The sequence below is a fragment of the Salvelinus namaycush genome, chromosome 14 (assembly GCF_016432855.1).
Source record: "Salvelinus namaycush isolate Seneca chromosome 14, SaNama_1.0, whole genome shotgun sequence".
Classification (NCBI taxonomy): Eukaryota; Metazoa; Chordata; class Actinopteri; order Salmoniformes; family Salmonidae; genus Salvelinus; species Salvelinus namaycush.
In genome coordinates this window covers 22,795,122-22,821,545 of record NC_052320.1, presented here as the reverse complement: position 1 = coordinate 22,821,545, position 26,424 = coordinate 22,795,122, and the positions used below count along the sequence as shown (strand labels likewise).

General features: G+C 40.2%; 2 protein-coding genes across 5 annotated transcripts; one reads left to right on the top strand and one right to left on the bottom strand.

Annotated features, from left to right (window-relative positions):
* Window positions 1-490: 490 nt before the first annotated feature.
* Window positions 491-14,640, top strand: LOC120059273. 2 transcript variants are annotated; one of them, XM_039008194.1, is made up of 9 exons: window positions 491-661; window positions 2,156-2,252; window positions 2,573-2,744; window positions 2,984-3,132; window positions 3,386-3,562; window positions 5,645-5,761; window positions 5,990-6,076; window positions 6,183-6,330; window positions 13,759-14,640. In XM_039008194.1, exons 1-9 carry the CDS (start codon window positions 648-650, stop codon window positions 13,761-13,763), a joined length of 966 nt encoding a protein of 321 aa, XP_038864122.1. In that variant the 5' UTR covers window positions 491-647; the 3' UTR covers window positions 13,764-14,640. The 2 variants fall into 2 exon arrangements, with proteins under 2 accessions (XP_038864122.1, XP_038864121.1); XM_039008193.1 differs by lacking the exon at window positions 13,759-14,640 and adding an exon at window positions 8,566-8,865.
* Window positions 11,553-25,489, bottom strand: LOC120059272 (NAD kinase-like). 3 transcript variants are annotated; one of them, XM_039008190.1, is made up of 10 exons: window positions 25,017-25,488; window positions 20,285-20,414; window positions 18,070-18,175; window positions 17,428-17,513; window positions 17,177-17,312; window positions 16,857-16,993; window positions 16,200-16,299; window positions 14,690-14,847; window positions 14,291-14,373; window positions 11,553-13,851 (listed from the first exon to the last, which is right to left on the bottom strand). In XM_039008190.1, the coding sequence occupies exons 1-10, from the start codon at window positions 25,091-25,093 to the stop codon at window positions 13,704-13,706; spliced, it is 1,161 nt and encodes a 386-aa protein (XP_038864118.1). In that variant the 5' UTR covers window positions 25,094-25,488; the 3' UTR covers window positions 11,553-13,703. The 3 variants fall into 3 exon arrangements, with proteins under 3 accessions (XP_038864118.1, XP_038864119.1, XP_038864120.1); XM_039008191.1 differs by having other exon boundaries at window positions 17,177-17,279; XM_039008192.1 differs by lacking the exon at window positions 14,291-14,373 and having other exon boundaries at window positions 25,017-25,489.
* Window positions 25,490-26,424: the final 935 nt, after the last annotated feature.

Sequence of the window (26,424 nt, the reverse complement as noted above, 5' to 3'; positions counted from 1 at the left end):
CAAGACGACAACTCCGCCGCAGCACCATTTCCAATTTTGAAATAACAAAGATGTCCCTGAATGTAGTTTTGAATAGATAATACATGGACCAGGTGAATGTACATGTTTATAGTGGAGGTTGGATACGTTTGTATTGTCTTTGTTTACAATGTGTAATGCATTGATAAGTGGCTTGGGGAGTCATTATGCCCCCTTGTGGCTAAACATTTTCCGTGCAACCTCATCAAGGGTGTGTTCAATATGCAACGTTTTGATGGTTGAGATGAATGCAGAGTTTGCAAATCTTTACTGGTTTGCGAATGCAAAGTGTATTTTAAGTCGTTGTGCTAAATAAAACTAAACAAATCATCGTACAGTGTTCAGCACCATCCCTGTTCTAAAACATTCACGATTGACTATTGTTATGATATTGACTGGACCCGTTTTCAAACAAGTACGTGCGTGTTATGCATGCTGAATACACCTCAGAAAGACGTCAGACATATACAATTGTAAGCGGAACTGTGGCGTTATGGTTTGCACACCGCCATTAAAACTAAAAAAATATGTGGCGTGAAAACGTTTGAATTTAGCAGCCAATGTGGGCTTGCTTGCTGAGATGTAGAAACATCAAGAACACGATTATCTAGTTACTGTTTCACTTAAAAATGGAAGAGATACGGTGAGTTTATGAGCGCGACTTATTAACAGAATTACAATCATCGATGTAGTGTTCGTTTAGTGACAGGGTGTGATTTGAGTTCCGTTTCCAACATTATTTCGTTTGGTATGTCCATTGCCAGAAGATACCGACTCTACCGTTACGCTTGTTTACACTGAGCTGAACTGGGGTCCGAACTCAGTCCTGGTTACATTAATGCCATGTCAGAAACTTGGGCATTTCCGATTTGCTAACTTAGGGGGTTAGAGTCAGATCCCGAGTTTCCCACTTATGAAGTATCAGAATCAACCAATGGGAAGGTCTACACACAAACAACTTCAGTTAATTTTAATCGGAGGTCTCAAGTTTCAGACATGACTTGATAGCGGCTTAAGACACTTGGAGCAGGTGCAATATATAGGTCAGAATACGTACCTCACTACAGGGATGGGATATGCCACTGTACTCCAAATTTTACCTTTGTCCACACAGCTCCATCGAGAAGATTGAAATACTGCTAGTTTTCCCGGAAAACTGACCTTTTCATCCTCATGCTAGCTAGCAGTAGTCACAGCAGCCATTATTGAATGGCACGTTGCATTGAACAACAAAGGTGCTGATACTGCCATTCCAAAATGGCTGCGGTGGCTCTCTTAATCTGACTTCGATACCGAAGTGACTTTTTCATAGCAGGTTAGGAAAAGGGTTAGGGTTAGTGAAAATGCTCTTCTAACCTGCTACGAAAATCACTTTGTATTGAAGTGGCGTGAAACGTGTGTCCTGACAAAAGGGCAGTTTTCTGGGAAAACTAGCAGTATTTCAATCTCCTCTATGTATCAGTGTGGATAAAGGTACAATTTGGAGTACAGTGGCATATCCCATCACTACATTTAGGTACGTTTTCCAAACCATATCTCGTAAACCCTATGCCATGGCTGTCTGTCACCAGATCTCAACCCAATTGAACACATTCTGAAGCGGTGCCTGAAACGGCATTTTCCACCACAATCAAAAAAACACAAAATAATGGAATTTCTCATGGAATAATGGTGTCACATCCCTCCAATAGAGTTCCAGACACTTGAGGGGTGGCAGGTAGCCTAGTGGTTAGAGTGTTGGGAGAGTAACCGAAAGGTTGCTGGATCGAATCCCCGAGCTGACAAGGTAAAAATCTGTCGTTCTACCCCAGAACAAGGCAGTTAACCCACTGTTCCCCGGTAGGCTGTCATTGTAAATAAGAATTTGTTCTTAACTGACTTGACTAGTTAAATACATTTAAAAAAAATAGAAAATATAATCTATGCCAAGGTGTATTGAAGCTGTTCTGGCTCGTGATGGCCCAACACCCTATTAAGACACTTTTATGTTGGTTTCCTTTATTTTGGTAGTTACCTATATCTCGTCATGGATCAATGAATATGACAAATTATTATGTGTATATCAGCCATTCAATATACATTTGAACCTATTACCATCTTGCGTGGTAACTAATATCCACATATATTTCTATTTCAGTCCACTGTTGAGCAATCAGCCGTGGGAGGGCTCAGATCTCCCATCCCCAAACCTGAGACCAAGGCACCAGGAACTGATCCCAACGCCATGTGGCCCGGTCAGTATACATCCCAATTGTTCTCCTTATACACAGAGTAGACATTGTCACATTTATCTGTTCTAGCTGTTGCTTGAATTGGGAACCAGAGTCCTATTCAGTTCAACATTCTTCCTGCACTGTAGAAAAGTTCCTTTTTGTGTCACTCAACTCTGTAAACATGTTTCTCTTATCACATGAATAAGAATGTAGGCTACATGTTCACAGCATAAGAAGATGGTTCCTTTGTCTTACTCAGAAACTTGCACCCGTTTTGATTGAATAGGGCCCTAGGTGTCTGTGTAAAGAAAGGTTATATGCTTGGTTTCTCCTCCCCACAGATAAAGCCTTGGTCAGAGCTGTCATGCTTGGTGAAGCTTTACTTCTGCTTCACCATCGCCTCTCTACTGGCACTATTGGCCCTCACACTGACAAACATCTACAGGCAAAGCATGGCAACGTACAGCTATGAGGACGACTTCACTGTATCTCTCATCCAACTGGTTGGAATTTGTAAGTGGCATGTCTTACATTAGTGGCAATAGCAACAGATTGTTAACTAATGATGTAATCAACAGAGAGCCAACTCCTTACTGTGTCCAGACATGAACACATTATGAAAAGTTCAGAGAAAAGAAATGTAATCCCCAATTCTGATCACCCCATGTCAGCATTGTGTTCTATGGTTAAATCCTGATTATGCCGCCTACACCAATACTGTATCACACACAGTCTTCTTTATGTTTCTCCAGTGTTCTGCATATACTACATCACCAGGGGCATCCTGCAGGAGAACAGGCAGGAGTTGATAGTGTTTGTCCTCAGTGTGTTGGTGGTCATGATGCGCTCTGTGGTCAACTTCATGGTGCTCCCTGTCCAGGATAGAAAGGACTTGCTTCTGGTACGCTGCATGTGGACCGACAAAATTAAACCAACTCCTATGTCTAATCCAGGGTCATGTTCAGTACGGTATACCATAGCAAAGTGTTTTGCAACAGAAAACAACAATCTGTGTTCTCATTGGACATGTTCAGGTACTACCTCCCCGTTTAAAAACATATTCTCCCTACGGAACATGATTGTGCATGTGCTTATGTCACAGGTGCTGTTTGAGTAGCTGCAGTAGTGAATCAGTGTGTGTGCTTGTGTGGTAGGTGCGGTTTGTGTGCATCCTGTGTGTGGGCGTGGTCCATGTCCTGTGCGCCACTCTGCTCATCCAAAGGCCCAACATGATGGCCTTCCGGGTGGGCGGAGCTCTGGAGAGCTTCCAGGAGCAGTACTTCCTGATCAACCTGTGCTTCTCCATGGTCACCTTTGACCTACAGGCCCAGGTACCGCCACATTCCACATGTGTCATAATACATGACTGACACGGGACAACCATTTTCTTCCGACAGATGGCGTCATTCTAACACGTTGTGTTGCCTTGACATTGAGCATCTTTGGTGCAGATATGTATGATTGCCTTCAGGGTATTTTTTTTGTATTTATAAGGATCCCTATTAGCTGCTGCCAAGGCAGCAGCTCGTATTCCTGGGGTCCAAACAAATTAAGGCTAAAATATAACAGTACATATAACATAATTACACCAGTACATATCTACAATACATTTCTAATATCACCATACAAGCGTGTGTGTAGAGTGAGTTCGTGTTTTAAACCTGAAACCTTGCATGTTACTTGATGTGGAATAGAGTTCCATTTAGTCATGGCTCTGTGTAGTATTGTGCGTTTTCCAGAGTCTGTTCTGGACTTGGGGACTGTGAAGAGACCTCTGGTGGCATGTCTTGTGGGGTATGCATGGGTGTCTGAGCTGTGTGCTAGTAGTTTAAACAGACAGCTTGCTGCTTTCAACATGTACATACCTCTCACAAAGACAAGTAGTGATGCAGTCACTCTCCTCTACTTCGAGCCAGGAGAGATTGACATGCATGTCATTGATGTTAGCTCTCTGTGTACATTTAAGGGCCGGCCATGCTGCTTTGTGCTGGGCCAACTGTAATTTGCCTTTGTCCCTCTTTGTGGCGCTTGACGATATGGCTGGGCAGTAGTCCAGGTTCAACCACTCGAGTCTGTAAGACTTGTTTTGTTGATAGCAATGTCAAGAAAGCAGAGCAGTGCTTTCTCCCTATCTTAGCTACCATTACATCAGTATGTTTTGACCATGAAAGTTTACAATCCAGGGTTACACCAAGCAGTTTACTCTGCTCAACTTGCTCAATTTCCACATTCTTCATTACGCAATTTAGTTTAGGTTTTAGTGAATGATTTGTCCTGAATATATTGCTTTTAATTTTAGAAATATTTAGGACTAGCTTATTACTTGTCACCCATTCTAAAACCGACTGCAGGTCTTTGTTAAGTGTTGCAGTGATTTTACTTGCTGTGGTAGCTGACGTGCATAACGTTGAGTCATCAGCATACATAGACACACAGGCTTTACTCAGTGCTAGGTCAGTAGGAAAGACTGAAAAAAGTAAAGCGCCTAAACAGCTACCCTGGGGAATGCCCGACTCTACATTGATTGTTGGAGAGGCTTCCATTAAAAATCACCCTCTGTTTTCTGTTAGACAGAACTCTCGATCACAATATAGCAGGGGATGTAAAGTCATAACAAAAAAGTTTTTTCAACAGCAGATTATGATCGACAATGTCAAAAGCTGCACTGAAGTCTAACAAAACAGCTCCAACAATCTTATTATCAATTTCTTTCAGCCAATCATCAGTCATTTGTGTAGATGCTGTACATGTTGAGTGCCGTTCCCTATAAGCATACTAAAAATCAGTTGTTAATTTGTTTACTATGATATAGCATTGTATCTGGTCAAACAATTTTTCCCGAAAGTTTACTAAGGGTTCGCAACCGGTTGATTGGTCAGCTGTTTGAGCCAGTAAAGGGTGCCTTGCTGTTCTTGGGTAGCGGAATTACTTTTGCTTCCGTCCAGGTCTGAGGGCTTAGATTGAAGAGGTGGCAATATAGTCCGCTATCATCCTCCATCATTTTCCATCCAAGTTGTCAGACCCAATAGCTTGTCATTGTTGATAGACCATTTTTTTCTCCTCGCCCTCACTAACTTTACAGAATTCAAAATTATAATGCTTCTTTCATAATTTGGTCAGTTATGCATTGATGTGTTGGTTCAGAATTTGTTGTTTGCATGTCATGCCTAAGTTTGCTAATCTTACAAATGAAAAAAATAATTAAAGTAGTTGACAATATCAGTGGGTTTTGTTATGAATGAGCCATTTGATTCAATGAATGATGCAGCAGAGTTTGCCTGAAATTGAATTTAAGGTGCTCTAAAGGTGGTCCTTTATATCAGGGCCATTCATACATCAGGGTCTTTGGGATGGAGCTGTACTAGATTTATAGTTGGTATAATCTGTGGCTGGTTTTTCTGTTTCTCTGTCAGCTGTGCCTTTGCATACTGATTATGACGTCAGGTACAACCATGTCCTTCACGAACAGCATCATCCTGGGCTTTGGAGTGGTCTGGGCCTGCCTTACCGCAGCCATGGGGGCTATCGCAGTGAGTAACAAGTATCAAGAGAATAAAATATGTAATTTAATAATTAGTGTGCACTGCACATGTGCATAAACAGTATGTAAAGAATAGAACATAAATCACAATGAAATACTACACGCATAAAGTATGTGAACTTAATTGAATGAAGGATGGTGGAAATAATTTTTTGCCTGTAAGCACCTATGAAGCGCATACATCATGTAAAACAGGTTTATCTGTCCTTTGTTCCAGGTTTTAAAAGAAGCCAAGCTGCTGGTTTGGGTCTTTGTCCTTCTGAATGTGCCGGAGGTGGCCTACTTCGTGTACCTGATGTACAGGGTGAGCTGTGAAAGCTAGTGGTTGAACTGATCTCAAATCAGATCTTTAGGGAAAGTATGGTGAATGGTTGCTCTGAGATGGACTTCATGTGGTCTTCTGATTTCAGATCAGTGTACACTGGGGGCAGGACAAGACGTATACACTGGAGGCTGCTGCTGTGACTGGAGCGGGGATCTCAGTGCTGATCAAAGGCGTGCTTTTCTGGTCTCTCTTCCGATTGGCGCGCAGCTTCGGCCAGGGCCTGAGGGAGAGGAGTGAGTAGATTACTACCTGTATTTTTCCTTCACCTGTTCCACCGTATGTTTACCAGGAGTCAATATACTCAGGCTAGACTAGAACAAGGCTCATAGACGACACAAACATTAAAAAAAATGTTTTGACACATTGAAGGAGCATTTGTATTAACACATTTTTGTTATGGGCACAGTAAAACAGTCATTCCAAGAATTTCTGACTGAAATCATGAAACAGACCTTCAACTACAGTTGAAGTCGGAAGTTTACATACACCTTTGCCAAATACATTTAAACTCAGTTTTTCCACTATTCCTGACATTTAATCCTAGTAAAAAATTCCCTGTCTTAGGTCAGTTAGGATCACCACTTTATTTTAAGAATGTGAAATGTCAGAATAATAGTAGAGAATGATTTCATTCATCTTTTATTTCTTTTATCACATTCCCACCCCGCCACACTGGCAACACTTTAAGGGGCATTGCACTAATAATTGGGCTGACTAGGGAAACGCTCCCGCTGTTCTGTTCCTAGTGCCCGTCTGCACGTTCAAACTAAAACATTGTAACTAATAATGGCATCTTTATGCTTTCAATTATAAAAATACTCTTTCAAAATGCCGACGTTTATTTAGTTATGGATCCATAACGAATTACTATGGGAATAAATATCAGAAATATCCTCCAGTCCTCTATATGTAATTATTGGCGGAGAGTCACGTCATACTGTAGGCCTACCGTATGCGACATGAGTCTCCACTAGTGTTGAGTAATGTGCTGTTAAAAGTTGTGTAGGTCTTATTTAAAGAGCGTATTGAAGTTAGAAGCAATAGGATTTGAAGCAATAGCCTACAACTATTTTAGCACAGTTTTGCACTGCTCTGAGACAAGCATGGGGACTGGTCTTAATAAATCAATGAGACTTTTATTTTCACTGAATCTCCGTTTGGGTATTGGTTAGACTATAATTAGAAAATTAGGGTGTAGAAATGTTATGCTCTTAGTGTAACCTTTATTTTAACTAGGCAAGTCAGTTAAGAACAAATTCTTATTTACAAGGACAGCCTACTCCTTCCTCCCCATCGGGGAATTGAACCCCGGGCCCCCGCGTGCCCTGCCCGCACGACACAGGGATTCTTTAGCTAAATAGCCCAGGACTGTACTCCTGACTGTCACATTGTACAGCGCCATATTTTCCGTTCCATCCTAACAGAAACCCAGAGGGTTTTTTGTTTTTCTTGGAATAGAAACACCATAATATTAAGCAAGTACCAGTCAAAAGTTTGGACACACCTACTCATTCAAGGGTTTTTCTGTATTTTTACTATTTTCTACATTGTAGAGTAATAGTGAAGGCATCACAACTATGAAATAACACATATGGAATCAGTTAAGAACAAACTCTTATTTACAAGGACAGCCTACTCCTTCCTCCCCGTCGGGGAATTGAACCCCGATCTCCCTCGTGCCCGCATTCCCTAGTACAGCCATTATTGAAGTCTATCAAATGCTTCTCAAAGATAGCACTAACTAGCATTAATGGTAACAGTGGTTCACACTTAAATAATGTGCCATAGAATACTGCAACTTTTAAAGGAGTGTTTTTAAACCAACTTTTAAACCACTGTAAAGCCAATTTATGCTTGCTCTAGTGATGCGATCCGGAGGCTCTGTACAGAGGGCGTGATGCAACTGCAGAGCCCCCGTAGCCTTGCAGAGGCCAAATCGAGCTCATACCGGATTACCGTGCGCTTCCCAAATGTTTTAACAATGCGGAGGACTCCGTATAGCTCCGGCATTGACATGATTGGTTGACTGTAGGTGGGGCGGGAGGTCCTGAATAAAACAAACTTCCTTGACAACAGCTCTGTGAAGCATGAATGCCCTGACTTCTGCAGAGGCTGTATCACCGTAAATGCTGTACAGCCAATGCAGACGTCGGCTTGACCATGCAGTGTTAATGAACAAAATAACTATAGAGTTTATGTGCATGGCACAGCCATGTAGCCTATAGGCTACCCAGACCAGTAACATAATTAAACTCTAAATATGCCATTCTATTATTTCTAAAAGACATTTTATTAGTCTTATGTTTCTTAGGACATGCCTAAAATAAATAAATGGGACTATGTGAATTAGGTTCTAAAAAACATTGCCTGATACATTTTTTAGAAGGCAACATACCGTAAATCTGTCTGTAAAGGGTATGAGACTAGCTAACCAGGGTACTTTAATGTCTCTCTCTCTCGCTCTCCAGTGTTTTCATCGGACAAGCAGTAAAGTGCCGTCATGAGAAGGAAGTGGCTACGGTTACACAGGATGGATAAGCAACAATTTCAAAATGTTGTAACAACTCTCTGGTTCTGACCAATGTTTGAAGTTAGGAAATAGAGGGAAATGCACTCAAATGGGCATTGGACCGGTCTGTTTTTATGAAGATGATTTCACTGCAAGTGACAGACATACAGTGCCTTCGGAAAGTATTCAGACCCCTTTACTTTTTCCACATTTTGTTATGTTACAGCCTTATTCTAAAATGGGTTAAATAAAAAAATAAAAATCCTCAGCAATCTACACACAATACCCCATAATGACAAAGCGTAACAGGTTTTTAGAAATGTTTGCTAATTTATAAAAAATAAACACCTTATTTACATAATTATTCAGACCCTTTGCTATAAGACTCGAAATTGAGCAACCTTGATGTTTCTACAACTAGATTGGAGTCCACATGTGGTAAATTTGGATTTGGAAAGGCACACGCCTTGTCTAGATAAGTCTAGATAAGGTCCCACAGTTGACAGTGCATGTCAGAGCAAAAACCAAGCCATGAGGTCGAAGGAATTGTCTGTACAGCTGTGTCGAGACACAGATCTGGGGAAGGGTACCAAAAAATGTCTGCAGCCTTGAAGGTCCCCAAGAACACACTGGCCATCATTCTTAAATGGAAGAAGTTGGCTGACCGGCCAAAATGAGCAATCGGGGAGAAGGGCCTTGGTCAGGGAGGTGACCAAGAACACGATGCTCACTCTGACAGAGCTCTAGAGTTCCTCTGTGGAAATGGGAGAACCTTCCAGAAGGACAACCATCTCTGCAGCACTCTACCAATCAGGCCTTTATGGTAGAGGGGCCAGACGGAAGCCATTCCTCAGAAAAAGGCACATGACAGCCTGCTTGGAATTTGCCAAAAGGCACATAAAAACTCTCAGATCATGAAAAACAAGATTATCTGGTCTGATGAAACGAAGATTGAACTCTTTGGCCTGAATGCCAAGCATCACTTCTGGAAGAAACCTGACACCATGTTGTTTTTCAGTGGCAGGGAGTGGGAGACTAGTCAGGATCAAGGCAAAGATGAACGGAGCAAAGTACAGAGAGATCCTTGATGAAAACCTGCTCCAGAGTGCTCAGTACCTCAGACTGGGGTGAAGGTTCACCTTCCAACAGGACAATGACCCTAAGCACACAGCCAGGACAACGCAGGAGTGGCTTCGGGACAACTCTGAATGTCCTTGAGTGGCCCAGCCAGAGCCCGGACTTGAACCTGATCTAACATCTCTGGCGGAACCTGAAAATAGCTGTGCAGCGTCGCTCCCCATCCAACCTGACAGAGCTTGAGAGGATCTGCAGAGAGGAATGGGAGAAACTCCCCAAATACAAGTGTGCCAAGAAGACTCGAGGCTGTAATTGCTGCCTAAGGTGGTTCAACAAAATACTGAGTAAAGAGTCTGAATATTTATGTAAATGTTACATTTCAATTTAAAAAATAAAATAAAATTTTACCTGTTTTTCCTTTATCATTATAGGGTATTGTGTGTAGATTGAGGAGGGGGGAGACATTTAGTCAAGTTTAGAACAAGGCTGTAACATAACAAAATGTGGAAAAAGTCAAGGGGTCTGAATACTTTCCGAAGGCACTATAAGTTGCAAAACACTGTAAACTAATTATTTTATAATAGCTGATGAGCACCACTGATTAATTTATGTGAGTCTATGTTACGTTTATCACATTTTGCCTACTTCTAGAGGATTCATCTCAGTAAGTTGGATAATGCTTACCCTTTAATGTGCCTACAACACGTACAGTGAGATGTTAAGTTCTTTGGAGTCTGGAGAACCAGTTTACAAGGCCAAATGCACAATCTAACTTCTGAAACAGCTACTGTATGTAAATCAATGCAGATATTCTGTACAACAATTATCTTTTTAGGGTCACTTTGCTTTTACCATAATCATTAATGGATTATAACTTTTACCTTATTATTTAAAGTAAACAAAAGTAGACAATATTCAGTGGTATTCTAATACATCCATTGGAAATTGTGCCCTGTCTATGAAATGGTTTATTTGAGAGGTTTTATACTGCTAACTTTTTAGATTTCTGTTTTGGTGAACAATATTTATAATTTCATATACAGTAGTATATTCCTATGTATTAACTACTATTGATATGTCCATTGTCTATGCACTACACAAAATATCTTAGTTTGAAATCATTTTTAATCTATCATTAATCGTTGTTGAAAGACAGTGAACATTATCTTTATAGGTTTTTGCTGCACTTTTGATTTGTTGACAACCCATTATCGTGTTTTTGTAAACTGCAGGTTCTCAATAAAATATCAAAATAAGTGTTGCAGTAAACTCCTTAATTATAATTTAGGAAGAGAAGTGAACTGCTGGGAAAGACCATACTTCCTCAAATATTCAATAAGTAATAAAGCATGTTATGCTGTCTTTTTCCTTGTTCTCGGTCACTTACAAAAAGAGGGGTCAAATTAATCTGGCCTCGACATGCATGAAAAACAATAACGCAGCATTTTAATATTTCAACAAGGTATCACCAAACAAAAAAATGAACACAATTAATTAGCTCATTAATATATTACTATGTATTAACTACTCGACATTTCCATTTTAAATGCACTGTTAGAAATGTAATAGTCTTTATATTGATTAAAAGTTGCTCACATTGCTGAAAGCCAGTTAACACATGATTATCTATTTGGTAATTGCAGTAAACTCCTTTGTTGCTTAATAAAAAATAAAAAAATGCAGGAAGAGAAGTGCACTGCTGTGAAAGATATTACTTCCTCAAATTGTGGGTTCCATTTTTCTTTGTTCCTGGACACACATAAAATGGGTAAAATTCATTGGATGACCAAAATACAGCATATTAATGTTTCAACAAGGATCACTAAATAATACCAAACCAATTGAAAATGAACACGTACTGACAATAGATTGTCTCTCTTTGTTTATTAAAGTGCTCTGGAAAAATAGAATATTTCAGAAACAATATTTACAAAGTGATAGGCTCTCAGAGTTATAGAATTCTACAAAACAAAGTTAAAAGTGAGAAGCACTTAGAGAATAACTGACATAGAAAGAACAATAGGAATAAGGTCCTTCATCCAAAAGGTCCCACAAAGATATCACATTGGGGGAAGTTTATATGATTTGCATGATTTCAGTGTAACTGGTTTGTAAGGCAAAGTTCACAACTGCCTTTACTTCAGGAGAGAATACACTGTACTCTCTGAAAAATAAAGTATAGTAGCATACAAAGACAAATGGATTTCTTCCAGATGTTTCCAAACTATATCTCCCTAACAACTGAAGGGACTGCCATTAACTTGAAAAGACTCCACTCCTAATTCCATTGAAAGAGGACATTTGTTTTTCTACTTTGAGAAAATAGATAATATAGTGAAACTGACTTACTGTACTAATCATATACATATCAATATACAAAAATGTACCAGAGATTTATATTTCAGCAATGATAGTGTAAACTGGTTAATAAATATATCAAGCATCATAAATTAGAAAATAAGGAATGATTAATTGACTAGAGTTACCTGGTCCTCTTGCAGAGTGTGGTGCGCTGGTATCCACAGTGCTTAGACCAGTTTTTCCATCGGGGGAAATTTCACTTGCCCATCCAACACACAATGTACGTAGTAAACTCATACACTATAATTTGTCTGTAAGATAGAAGAAAAACCCTCAAACCATATTTTATCAAGTCGGTATTTCAGAGCTTGTCAATAGGCGGGGTGAGTGTTGCAGTCTCATTTGGTAAGGCAGGCAACTACCTCGTAGAATCTGAATGCCTTCAATCTCTCAGCATACTGCAATAAGTCAGACACCATAGGTCAGGGGTTGACAACCCTGGTCCTGGAGTGGCACGGCAGGGTTTAGGTCCATCCAGACACTACACAAGAATCTACTCATTACCTCACCAACTGAGCTAATTATTCAATATCATTGATGGGCTAAATTCCACCTACCTGGCCTCCCATGTCTAAAGCAAAAAAAAAATAATAAAATAAAATAAAAACTCAAAAACCTGGGTTGGTAAAAACCCTGTAGACTCACAATCACTTTGATTGTAAACAATGGAATCACCTTAAGCATCCCACTTGACTCTGAAACGAATGACATAGTAGAGCTATGGCTTTATAGTGAAAGGCTATGAAGACATCAGGTTGTGGTCTCATCTCACCTGGAATGGACTTCAGTTCTTAATGTTTGTGCCATACTCTTGACATTACACACGGTCAGACACCACAGCGTTGTTGTTGTAGACAGAGTAGTTAAGATACGCAACATTAATGTAAGATTAACATTTGTACAAGCCATTTGAGAAGCTTGAATATGAGGAATACTGAAGATATGGTTATGTTACACCTGCACTAAGATGTAAATCCGATTTAAGAAAATGAAAGTTATGTAAACCTTAATTGATTATGATAATATAATATTTACCAGTTTAAGGCACAATCTATACATTTAGTTCATTATTGCAGAGTAGAAGCAATTATTCTGCTATTCCTGAAGTAGTAATAATACATTTTATTTTAGGGATTGTATCAAAACGTCAATCATTACTATAAAATACAATTTCAAATATCCCCAAGAACATTGGTTCTTGATAAACGTCCCCACTGACAACAGTCATTATATCTGTGTTATATGTTGAGGAGCTTGGGGTTGATCCGTAGCTCAGTATTACTTTGTCTCACAGGTTAACTTTAACCTGGATTGTTTTCAGTCAGACATGAGACAATCTGGTTGTTGGCATAAAAAGACCATTTCAACAATCTTTTTAAAAGGGTGTGAAATTCTTAACAGTAAGGGATGATCTAGAACCAAAACAAATTCATCTCTGGAGGATGTTGGTTGCAAATTGGCCTGATGGAATCCAACTGAAGTCAAAGGGTGCGTTCCAGATATAGGATCGCTATATCATTTTGCCGTGGTATGTTAAACACTTGTCCAGGTATTGTAAAGATCAGATTTGATTTTTGAAGAACTGCGCAGAATCTGTGCATCTGGAACGCACCCAAAATGGTGTACTATGAGAATGGTGTCACGGTGAGGTTGTTGGCGTCAGAACACGTCCTCCTTGGAGCTAAGGTAGTTCTGCTTTTTTCTCACATTCCAGTGTAAACATTGTGCCAGGCTCTCGAACCAGTCGTTCACGGGATCCCGGAAACAGATGGAGGGAACGGGGAAGCAGGAAGTAGTGATGGTAATGCTGGAGATAAAAAGAGAGAGAAAGACAAAAGAGCAAACGTCACAGTCAATCAGGTATGAGTGGGAGGCATGCAAGGTATTCGCAATCCCCCCCAAACAATGATGAAAGAGACACTTGAAACTGGCTGACTAACTTCCTAAAAGGAGTCCTCTGTTACTGGTATATCAATGGGCTGCCAGCATTTCAGCGACAAGGAAGATAATTATCTCTGGCTGCATAAAGGAAACATCATGTGATGTGACATTTTTGTCTCGAGTACATGAAACTGGTCAATATAATTATATAACTGGTACTGTCTGTGTATTCAGGCACCTTGCGGGAGTTAGATGAGCTTTGGGTTGAGTTCATCAGGCTATCTTCCATGTTTATCAGCTTTTGTTTGGTGGTATTTTGACTAGGGGGGAGGTTGCGATGACTGAGTGGTCAAAAGGTCACGCACTTGTCTCCATGGCAGATCTCTTGTCTCTTCCTCCCATCGAATGACACCCAGGCCGTATTCCTGGAGTCACGTGACAGCATGATCTGAGCGTGACAGACGGAGCAGAAGATAGGAATCCAGATGAACGACCAGTCAAAGACAACAAAAGTCTAGCAGTAAATGTGAGTGTGTGTATTATAAGCAATGTCCTCATTGCCATGCATCACCAGTGACTGAAAGAGAACGCATTGTGCTAGCTGTGTGTCAGACTGGTCATTGGTTACCTTTGTGTACTGTTCAATACAAATTTTCTGGAGAGGAGAAGTAAATGCTAATGTCTTGTGGAGAGGAGCAGTAAATGGATAATGACAGTATGGTGAACGCATGTGTGTGTATGAATGTGCATTTGTGTGTGTTTACCTTGAGTTCCACCCCAGCAGGCACCACTATGGGTCTGAAGGACAGTGAGTGGGGGCATATGGGGGTGATCATGATGGCCGACACGTTGGGGTGGATCATGGAGGCTCCGGCTGCTACCGCGTACGCAGTGCTGCCGGTGGGAGTCGAGACGATCACACCTGACACAACACAAACACACAGTCTGAGACAGACACTACTTTGACCGCTACACCACCAACACCCAAGCCTAAAAACACCAACAACAAGCTAAAAGAAGTTCCAAAACACAGTAAACCATCCCCATGACAACGGAAATACTTCTGACATTCTGAGAGGCTTCCAGAAAGGGAGTTACTAGGAAGTAGTGAAGGACAGATAGCAAAGCAAAGACTAAACTTTGCCATCTCAGCCAAATCTACCAACAAGGCGAGCTGCAACAGTATGCACCACTAATAGAACATCAGTACCATGTTTGTATTTGAACAGATTTATCCCTCGTGTCTTGTACACAAGCAGTAAGCAGTCGTATAAACATCACAGTATAACGGCCAGTTACAGCATCTAAACTAGAGGTCGACCGATTATGATTTTTCAACACCGATACTTGGAGGACCAAAAAAAGCCGATACCGATTAATCGGACGATTTTTATATATATTTGTAATAAATGACAATTACAACAATACTGAATGAACAATGAACACTTATTTTAACTTAATATAACACATACATAAAATCAATTTAGTCTCAAATAAATAATGAAACATGTTCAATTTGGTTTAAATAATGCAAAAACAGTGTTGGAGAAGAAAGTAGAAGTGCAATATGTGCCACGTAAAAAAAGCTAACGTTTAAATTCCTTGCTCAGAACATGAGAACATATGAAAGCTGGTGGTTCCTTTTAACATGAGCCTTCAATATTCCCAGTTAAGAAGTTTTAGGTTGTAGTTATTATAGGAATTATAGGACTATTTCTCTCTATACCATTTGTATTTCATATACCTTTGACTATTGGATGTTCTTATAGACACTTTAGTATTGCCAGCCTAATCTCGGGAGTTGATAGGCTTGAAGTCATAAACAGCGCTGTGCTTCAAGCATTGCTAAGAGCTGCTGTTTGAATGAATGCTTACGAGCCTGCTGCTGCCTACCACCGCTCAGTCAGACTGCTCTATCAAATATCAAATCATATACTTAATTATAATATAATAAACACACAGAAATACGAGCCTTTGGTCATTAATATGGTCAAATCCGGGAAACTATAATTTAGAAAACAAAACGTTTATTCTTTCAGTGAAATAAGGAACCGTTCCGTATTTTATAGAACGGGTGGGAACCCTAAGTCTAAATATTACCTGACATGAAGTCTCCTCGTGGATTGCAATGTAATCGGCCATAATCGGCGTCCAAAAAGGCCGATTACCGATTGTTATAAAATGTTGAAGTCAGCCCTAATTAATCGGCCATACCGATGGGGTAAAACATGTCCTTTAACCCAGTAGCAGCAGGTTGAGGGGTTTACTACTCACCGTCTCCCTGTACCGTGGTGATGAGGTGTCCGTCTAAGAAGAGGTCCACGTTGGAAAGGTAGGAGGACGGGCCTCTGTCCACCACCACCTCATTCAGCACCTGTTGGACCAGGAAACCCAGAGTCATGTTAACCAGAGATACTCCACTAGCCATGTTGGTAGTTACTTTGGGAATACTTTTTGAACCCAGCCCTATGTTATGACTTGTTAATGCCCACTCAGTAGGAAGCAGGGACTGTGTGTATGATGACAATGCAGAAGGAACTACGATCAAAACTCAAACACCCCACATAGCCCACATACATCAACCCTATGATAGATGATAGCACCAGGCCAAAATAGAAGCACATAGGGTGCATTGCTAGAACTACAGAAAAGCAGTGAAACAAATCCATGTAAGGAGGAAGTGAAACTAGACCTGAAGGATTGCTGCCACCCTACAATCCCCAAAACAGGTTGTACATTTAGACCTTTCTGGTATTTTATCATGCCGCTGGGATCTGAGGTCAGGCCTGTGACAGTGGGAACATTACCAGAATAAAGACAATGAGTCCTTTGACTGAGATGTTCCACGTCATCATGATGCTAGGAGCCTATTGTGGTACTAACCATAATACTGGGGTAACATACCAGTCCGGTGTACTGTGTAGCGCTCACCTGGTACTGCATGGCTTTGCGGCTGCCCTCGCTGTCTCCGTTTGTCATGATGATGCCCTTTTCGTCCACCCGGGCCTTCTTCTCTCGGCTCTCCTTCACCACTCGCAGGCGACTGCGCAGGATGATGGTGGCGTTACCTGCTCAGCAGACACACAAACTTTTGTTTAACTAAGAGTAGCATGTAAAATGTAAATGTGAACCTAGCAGCTAGAAATGCTAACTGTAGCACAACGTGTGCCGTGTAAACAGCCACCAGCATACAGATAAGAGAGTAAGGCTTCTGTTGTTGAAATTGGGTAAGGCCAAGCCTAAAGACGTACCCTCAATGATTTGGGTGATCTGAGACTGGTATGTGTCAAAGTTGAAAGGCGTGAGGAAGCCCAGAGAACCCAGGTGGAAGGCCATAACAGGTGGAACACTCTTCTGAAAAAACACATCAGCACATACACAAGCAAGCTATGGAAACAAGCACAATCAATATTTATTTTACTACAATTCACAGTATATTCAAAAACTGACAAATGAGTATGTTTACTTTACTTGGAGAAGTGAATGAATAGTAAATGTATACCTGGAAGAGTGACGATGCGTAAAGTAAGGTCCCATCTCCACCAAGACAGATGATGAAGTCTACTCGATTGGAAATGTCATCGAGATCTGCGGTGTGCATACAAACACATTAGGTTCAAGTCCGTAAGAGAAAGCTATACTACTTCAAGTGAGAGTTTCATAGACATTCATAGACAATCCTGACATTGACACAACAGTCACTTTTGTTGCTGAGAATTTTCCTGCAAAGCAGAAAATGCAAACTTGTAATGCATTTGAGTTTTAAAAAGGCTTCTAAAATCTCTAATTTCCAATTTCAGACTTGATTTTCCCTAACAAAAATGTATTAACCCCTACAAAATAATAAATTAATTATAATCCACATAATAATTCACAGTTCCTGTTGCTGCAGGATTATTTTCCTGCTGTAGCATACTGGCTCAAATTAAGATCCTACATCACTAGCTACATAGATTCAATCAGATCAATCTATCATCCTTCAGGATTGTATTCACTAGGCACCAAATGGAAGAAAACGGACCAAAAAAATGTAGGGACTACCTAAACTTCTCCCATAAGATAATGCATTTTAGTTTTTTGGTTGAAAAAAAGGGCTACTTTGTGCACTAATGAATACGACCCAGTCCTCTAATGGTCTCCTCACCTTCTCTGAAGGTGCAGAACTTCTGGATGACGGCCGCAAAGCTCTCATCGGCCTGGATGGCTAGGTCCGCCAGAACCTTCCTCTCCACGTAAACAATCATGTTTTTCTGGTAGAACAACGCACAAGTATAAACATATGCATTAGCAACATGCACATGTAATGCAGGGTTTGTACAGATTGTAATGCAAGTCAAATTTTGGGGCTCCCGAGTGGCGCAGCGGTCTAAGGCACTGCATCGCTGTGCTAGAAGCATCACTAAAGACCCTGGTTTTATCCCGGGCTGTATCACAACTGGCCGTGATCGGGAGTCCCATGGGGCGGTGCACAATTGGCCCAGCGTTGTCTGGGTCAGGGGAGGGTTTGGCCGGGGTAGGTCGTAATTGTAAATAAGAATTTGTTCTTAACTGACTTGCCTAGTTAAATAAAAGGTAAAACAATAAACGTTTAAAAATTCAAGGACCTTCAAGTGCTTTTTCAAGCACAAATATTTGTTTTCAAGGACAATCAATTTATAATAGTTCCTATTATGCAATTGTTTCTAGTTGCCACCAGATGGCAGTATATCACCACAACCTCATGAAAAAAACACTAACTTACTATTCATCAATACCTTACAAGTTCTACTCAAATAATATGTGTTTCACTACTTATTTACATGAGGACTGATGGTGTTGACTGATTTCCTTATATGAACTGTAACTAAGTAAAATCGTTGAAATTGTTGCATTTTGTGTTCATATTTTTGTTCAGTATACATAATATTAAATTGTCTTTATATTTAAATTGTCTTTAAATTTCACAAAATGTTAGGTCCCACAGGCCAGCCCATAATGAAAGTGAATTCTGACAGTGTAAAAGGCCCTTAGTTGACTCTAAAATTGTGTATTCTATACCCATTTGAAGATAAACAAGTTCTTAATGAGTTTGATAAGATTAATGACTCTCTCGGGGGACCCTATTTAAACATGGGTCCCGGACCCAAAGTTTGGGAACCACTGTACTACTAACGTCATCTTTATAGCTAGCTACAGTACTTGGCTAATAGCCAGAGCCCTTGAGCAACCTAGCTAGCTAGACTTCTGACTGAAATATCAGTGACTATTTACCAGTTGTACACTCATTCTCCGAGAGTCAGGGTGGGTTTGTGTGGGGTTTGTCTGTTGACACGGCAGGAGTCGAGGGATGTTAAAAGAATTCCCACTGTCAGCGGCATCTCTCTGCTACTTGCCGCTGTAGATCTGGGCTGAGGTAGTTTGTTTCACCTCTCGGCCTATGTCGTGGGCGGAGTTTCCCATTGGAAAGAGTGGTGAATGAATGAATGCGCTGCTAACATGGAAAATTCGGGGGAGCAGGAGAACATAACGAGCATACATGAATCATTCATGATTCCACTCGTTCGCAGAGTGATGCGTGATTTGAACTCAGATCAAGAAGCCTTCTGAGCGTTCATCAATGCTGGGAATGCAATAATAAGTGGGTAAACGATAATTAACCAAATAAAAAGGTTGAGTAAACGCAAATTCACAAATAAAACCGTGCATAAACAGCATTTACCCTCCACTACATCCCTTGTTGGGTTTGGTAAACCCATTTTTTAAAATTCTACATTTGCCCAGCATTCTAGCTATTGATGTGACGTTTGGCGGCGCCTAATCAGTCAGTTCTGTACCTGCCTGGCTGAGTGGCAGTGTGGATGAAATTAGCGAGCTCGCCAGGCAACCAGAACGCAAAACACGTGAGGAAATTAATTTGCAAGACCAATAACCTATTTCATAATTTTCTGTTCTCCTCATTTTAATTCAAGTACTTTTCAAGTACCAACATGAGAAAATGTCTGATTTTCAAGTTATTCCAGTATTTGAATATCAGAGTGCCAAATTCAAGTACTTTAACCACCTCAAGCACCTTGTGCGAACCCTGGTAATGCTAATACTTTCATATTACCCTTTAGAAGACTAATAGGTCGAAAGAATATTCAGACTGTACAGTTTACAAGCAGCTTTACTTTCTTGTAAGGTGTAAGTATACAATTATTCATTTTTTAAAATATATTCTCAGTCACTAATATTTCTGTTTTTAGGGACTTAATGGCAGACTTTCTAATGAAACTGAACTACACACACCCATCAAGGCCGCTAAGGTGCAGGTAGCTATAATTTGAGACTAGAGAGCCTCTGCACACTGTGGGTCACTGCAAAAAGTACAAATGTCCTACCTCTGTGAGAAACACACAGAGCTCTTTGAAAGGCTGCAGTAGACTGGCATCCTGGATCTTCTTAATGACAAGGACACTTTTGGGAGGCTTGTTCCACGTCAGTCTCTGGCTGGCTGGGTCCTGAATGTGCCTGAGTGGTGAGAAAGAAAGACCACAGGTAATCAATACCTTTTTTAAGAGTAATAATGAATTGTACATTTTAATCACTCATCATTTGATCAAAGAGATTGCAGCAACAAAGAGCTGTTTTTCCGTAATAAAAAAATAATTCAATTTTGATGGAGCACCATTTGTAAACCTACAGCGAAGAACTGTAGTTTTACACGAGTCATAGTCCTTGACATTTTGAGGTGAATATACATAGTTGTAATTCTCCCATGGTTTCTCACTACTGTAGCCTGTAAACTTTGCGGCTATTGAACATTTCTGGTTTGGGCATGGTGAGCTCTCAGTAGCCATGTTTTGAGCTCTTGTGGTTGTTGGCTCAGTGTTCCTTCATACTGTTTGTTTTTACCAGTTTGATAAGATGCAGAGCTGCTTAATACCTATCCTATTATTGACTGGGGCTTAGTCTAGTAACACTGGCAGCCTCAGAATTCAGCAGGGTCAAGAAGGGACCATACATTTATATAAACACATCACAGTGACCTCACATTCCAACCAAGGTGCAGGAATAACACCCTGATGAAGGCGACACGTTGAAACGCTCTGGTGTCATAAGTATTTTTCTTGTCAACTTCCACTGTTGTACTTGTTTCAAATTTCCATTAGGGCTGTGACAATACCAGTATCACAATATTTTTTCCATGGCAAAAATTAAAACATGAAGCAGACCGAACTCTTTAGTCCTTTAAAAAACGGCTCTATATAAAATATTGTGTGCTAAAGCTTGGAAAATAAATTAATGTGACACTGGATGTCAACATAATTATGTTTGTTCCCAACATTCTGGCTGTTTTCCCAAAGAAGTTAACTCCGCTCGTGTATTGTTTCCTTGCCACGATACTAACGAGTATCGCGCTACAAGTATCGTCCAGACGTAATCTCCAGTGTCATGTACATTTTCGAGGGGTTTGTGGAATAGTGTTAGTTGACAGAGCATACAGATACAGTGGTAGAATGTGCATTTTGTCATCATTCATTAAAAGGCTACTTGTAATTTTTTACATAATGCATGCGATTAGCTCTAGCAGTCCTTGTCGACTTTGTGAGCTGGTTACACGTGACCTTAACTTGAAACTCAAATAGTCGATTAAAACAAAAACTAATCTGTAGGCCTTCATACAAAGTAGCCTAATTGAGGGAAAACCAGAGTTGGGCTGTAGTTTGTAGTCCTTGTACAATATCAAATTGTTATTTTGAGATACTGTTAAGGATGAGATACTCTGTCTGTTGAAACAGAGGTTTGTTTTACATACAAAATGTGTTAAAACAGTAATACAACAGTACAAATACAAGAGATGGACCACACATGATAACACCAGTTTACTAGATTACACACCACTGCTTAATCTATTATTGTTTGGCTTCTGGTACCATAAGACTGACACTGTAAAAGAGACACAGTTCCCGTGTGGCTCAGTTGGTAGAGCTTGCCGCTTGCAACGCCAGGGTTGTGGATTCGATTCCCACAGGGACGAAAAAGTAAAACAATTTGTGACTAGTTTCAGGAAACTAGGCATATGTCGTGCGTCACTACTTCACAGGAGAGCCATTTGAACGTAAACTTTCAAAAAAAATCTAAATGCGTTTTTTGGCAGGAATGCCTTCTGGAACATGTGAACTTTTATGTGCCTTAATAACAAACTTGTATGCCATCTGTAAATATGAATACAATTGTTAAATTACGAGCCTAGTTGGTTTAGCCACAGAAAAGTCAGCAACCTTCCAGCTAGCCATGATTGGCTGAGAAAATGAGTGGGCTGGACATGCCGAGATGAGTTCGGATTGGTCTGTCATGTAGCACGAGTCGGTCTATTTGAGCTGGTCAGTATGTGTAGGTAATCCTGTCTGACGCGGCTTTTTTAAAAAGATATATCGCATAGTAGAACTGCATAAGTGTTGCTCTCCACTTGGAGGACCGAGTTTTGAAACAGTGGAGTTAGAGTATGATAGCTAAGGAGATGGAGAAAACCCCTGTCTCTGGATTACATCTTCAAACTAAGGGCAACCATGGCATCCGTGAGAGAGGGAGAAGCGTACATCCATGTATACATTTTCAGATATTACACATGTCAGAAAGTCATTTTCATTTCAAGATAAAGTGTACTGTTAGCTAGCTAGCTAACGTTAGCTGTCTGGTTTGCTAGCTAATGTTACGTGTATAATCTGTGTAGTAATATTATTCGTATCTCAGAGCCATTTGCTTTGCAAGTTATAGCCTAATGTTAGCAAGCTAACATTGAACCTGTTTGGTTAGTTAGCTGCAGATTCATGTAGGGCAGTAATGTCATGAGTTGCGATTATGGTTCATTGTTTAGCTAGCTAGCTACATGTAGTAACAAAATACTCCACTATGCAAGTAACCATTTCAATAGACTGTTAATGATGTCACTGCGAAAACAGTTGATAGACATAGCTGGTAAATTCACTCTCGCTATCTACTCGGATTTCAGAGCACTTTCGTCTGAGTATGCCAGTGCGCAGAATAACTGATGAATTTACGAACACTCAACACCCGTTGAATATGGCCGGTGTCAGTAAACGTTGGCAAAAAAGCGTAAATTGTTGCCAGCAGCACAGTTGCAGTCATCAACGCTCTGGATAACATAAAAACAGCCTAACCAGCTCTGCTAGGGTGAGTAAAATGGTCAGAGTGAGCTGTTCTCTCATTTGTGTCTGGAAGTAGCTAGCAAGCTAGCAAACATTAGCCAGTTAGCTTGGGTGCTTGACTGCTGCTGTTAGGACAGAATGCTCGCATCAACCCTTAAAGAGATGGGTGGGGCTAAAGCTTAAGAGGGTGTGAATGATGCTGAATGGGTATAGACAAAGAAGAGGTCTGCAGTAGGTGTACCAAAACATACAAAGGCCATTTTCTCAAAAGTGAGGTTACAAGTTTACAACTTTCAAAACATAATTACTTTCCCATTGTTCCTCAACTTTAGTGTATGATATACCATTTTCTAGCTAACTTTATACTTAAAATGTAAAAAACACAATTTCAAAAGTTGCTACATAAGACCGAATCGAGCCGGTCGGTCACATTTATGCACTCACTACTTATTGTAAGTCACTCTGGATAAGAGCGTCTGCTAAATGACAAATGTAAATAACCTAAACTTGGATTTCCATATCCTTGAAATAAGTCTACTGTATGTAAAACACTGACATGTCAACTTGGGTTGCCAGATAAGTGCAAGATTGACATTACATCAACTTGGGTTGCCAGATCTATAAATCCTTCAGAGAGAAACAACATTTTCATATTCCCCATCATCTCTTTTGGGGTATGGTAGTACGCAAATGTACAATCTGGCAATATTTTGAGGATGTTGGGGCGGCAGGTAGCCTAGTGGTTAGAGCGTTGGACTAGTAACCGAAAGGTTGCAAAATCGAATCCCCGAGCTGACAAGGTAAACATCTGTGGTTCTGCCCCTGAACAAGGCAGTTAACCCACTGTTCCTAGGCCGTTAATGAAAATAAGAATTTGTTCTTAACTGACTTGCCTAGTTAAATAAAGGTAAAATAAATTATTAATCTCTTGTGGATTTGAGTAGTTTACGTGAGATTCTTTGTTGCTGAGATTAGTGGTAGTGTGTACTTGGAGGATCATCTTTCAATATAAATCAAGGTTTCAATATGTTGTATCTGACTTTCTAAATGTGTATCTGTTTATTGTCAACAACTGAGTCCTCTGTGTTAGCCAGAGAGGGTGTGTGCAGTGCACCACAGTCATTACTGCTCATGGGGTGAGGTGGGGGCTTGTGTCAAACCATTACAGACCGAAGACACAACCCAACTCATGACTCATGACACAACCCAACTCTGAATGTACCTCTATTCACGAAAGGCCACAAATTACAATTCCATACAGGAATAGGCTACAATTGGAACAAAATAAAAAAAGATGCTAAAGTTTTGATACATGAGAAAACATCTTTACAAAACGTAACATTGGGCTTTACGAAAGGTACTTTGTAAAAACATGTAATTTGTTTGTGTGACATATGTGAGCAGTGAGCACACAATTAGCCTATGTTATAAGCCAATATCAGAACAGGCAAACCCTCACTCACACCCCTGCCCCCATTGTAGAAAGTCTGGCTAAACAGGTAGGCAAAACCCTCGTCCCTGTTTCATTACAAAGACCAAATATGGACAATGTCACAATGTGCCTGTGTTTTGTCAGTGGTATGGCTCATTTAGTTACAAATAGCAGTCACTCATAATAACCTCAACCTACAGCCAGCCATCTAGGAATAGTACTTCTCATTTTAAATTCCACTGTTTACAAATGAGAGTAAAATCATGCCCATATGACCATATATACTCTACAGATGGATACTATCTGCACATACCATAGATACTAGTACACAGGTATAAGTCTTTCAGGTCCTAATGTCACCTAATGACAAACCAAAAGCAAAAGGAAAAAAAACACATTCACTATGCTAACAATACAGGACGATGCAGGTTAGTACTTCACTCATCAAACATTACTGGTAAAGCCATGTTCCTATTGAGAAAGCCTGTCAGCCGAAGAGAAAGAAAGACAGAGCGAGAATATTCTCACCATTTCCACACTTTGTTGTCGCTGTTCTCCGGAGCTTGCGGTTGCACACACTGGTTGAATTTCATGGCTGTCTGCATGTGATGCTTCTTCAAGCAGAGATGGGTGGAGAGAGCACTGACTGACTGTGCTTGGTTATGCCTAGCTACCTGCTCTTCAGTCTACCGATTCCACTATCTAAAGCAAAACAACTCATTTTGCTCTGTACAGTCTCTGTGTGCCTAAAGCATTCTTTAAAAAATCCAGTGGTTAATTCAAGTTATATTTAACCACCTAATGCAGATCTCACCACTGAAGTTCAATTCTGTTGATAGTCTTCCCATAAGCTGCCTTCAATATCTATCCTTCATCAAACCACCAGAAAAGCCACAGTTGTCACTACTTCTTCCTGGATTGCCTTGTGTAAATATTAACTCTAAATCTCTACTCTGCATTCTGACGATGACCCAAACCTCTCACTCATCTTAAAACAGACCTGATAGAATGACATCATCGCCAGCCCCGCCTACAACAATTACAGACCTTCCCCTTTAAGGGAAGACAACTCTCTCATTGGCTGGCTGTGTTAAGATGTTATAGAACAATGTTCAAGTGGACTTTCCCGGGTTAGTCCTACCTAAAAGTAGTTAATCTGAGAACATTACATACATAGGACCATTACAGATGGATTACACGTCCTTGATATGAGGAATAAGTACTATGAATTGTTTGTTATATATTATTCAATGAGTATTATAACATTTTTGCTAGGGCATATACAGTAAAAAAAATGTAACTACCCCATACTGCTTTGTCGAATAAAAAAACGTCCATGAATGTATTAAAAGGGACACATTTTAGAAGAGTTTTACAATGAAACAAATTGTAAACAAATCTTTTGCTACATAACAGAAAAGGACATCCTAAAATGAGTGCCTGTCAAATCAAATCAAATTTTATTTGTCACATACACATGGTTAGCAGATGTTAATGCGAATGTAGCGAAATGCTTGTGCTTCTAGTTCCGACAATGCAGTAATAACCAACGAGTAATCTAACCTAATAATTTCACAACAGCTACCTTATACACAGTGTAAAGGGATGAAGAATATGTACATAAAGATATATGAATGAGTGATGGTACAGAACGGCATAGGCAAGATGCAGTAGATGGTATCGAGTACAGTATATACATATGAGATGAGTAATGTAGGGTATGTAAACATTATATTAAGTGGCATTGTTTAAAGTGGCTAGTGATACATTTTTCACATGTATGGCAGCAGCCACTCAATGTTAGTGGTGGCTGTTTAACAGTCTGATGGCCTTGAGATAGAAGCTGTTTTTCAGTCTCTCGGTCCCTGCTTTGATGCACCTGTAAAGACTGCTCTTCATTATAATGACAGATACACTACACTGAGTGTCCAAAACA

Coding starts and splice junctions, on each gene's coding strand:
- LOC120059273 (XM_039008193.1), top strand. Junction 3,133..3,385: donor ATAGAAAGGACTTGCTTCTG/GTACGCTGCATG, acceptor CTTGTGTGGTAG/GTGCGGTTTGTGTGCATCCT. Junction 3,563..5,644: donor CCTTTGACCTACAGGCCCAG/GTACCGCCACAT, acceptor TTTCTCTGTCAG/CTGTGCCTTTGCATACTGAT.
- LOC120059272 (XM_039008190.1), bottom strand. CDS start 25,093: ATGCAGACAGCCATGAAATTCAACCAGTGTGTGCAACCGCAAGCTCCG. Junction 20,415..25,016: donor GACAACAAAGTGTGGAAATG/GTGAGAATATTC, acceptor CTCACCACTCAG/GCACATTCAGGACCCAGCCA. Junction 16,300..16,856: donor GCAAAGCCATGCAGTACCAG/GTGAGCGCTACA, acceptor CTGGTCCAACAG/GTGCTGAATGAGGTGGTGGT.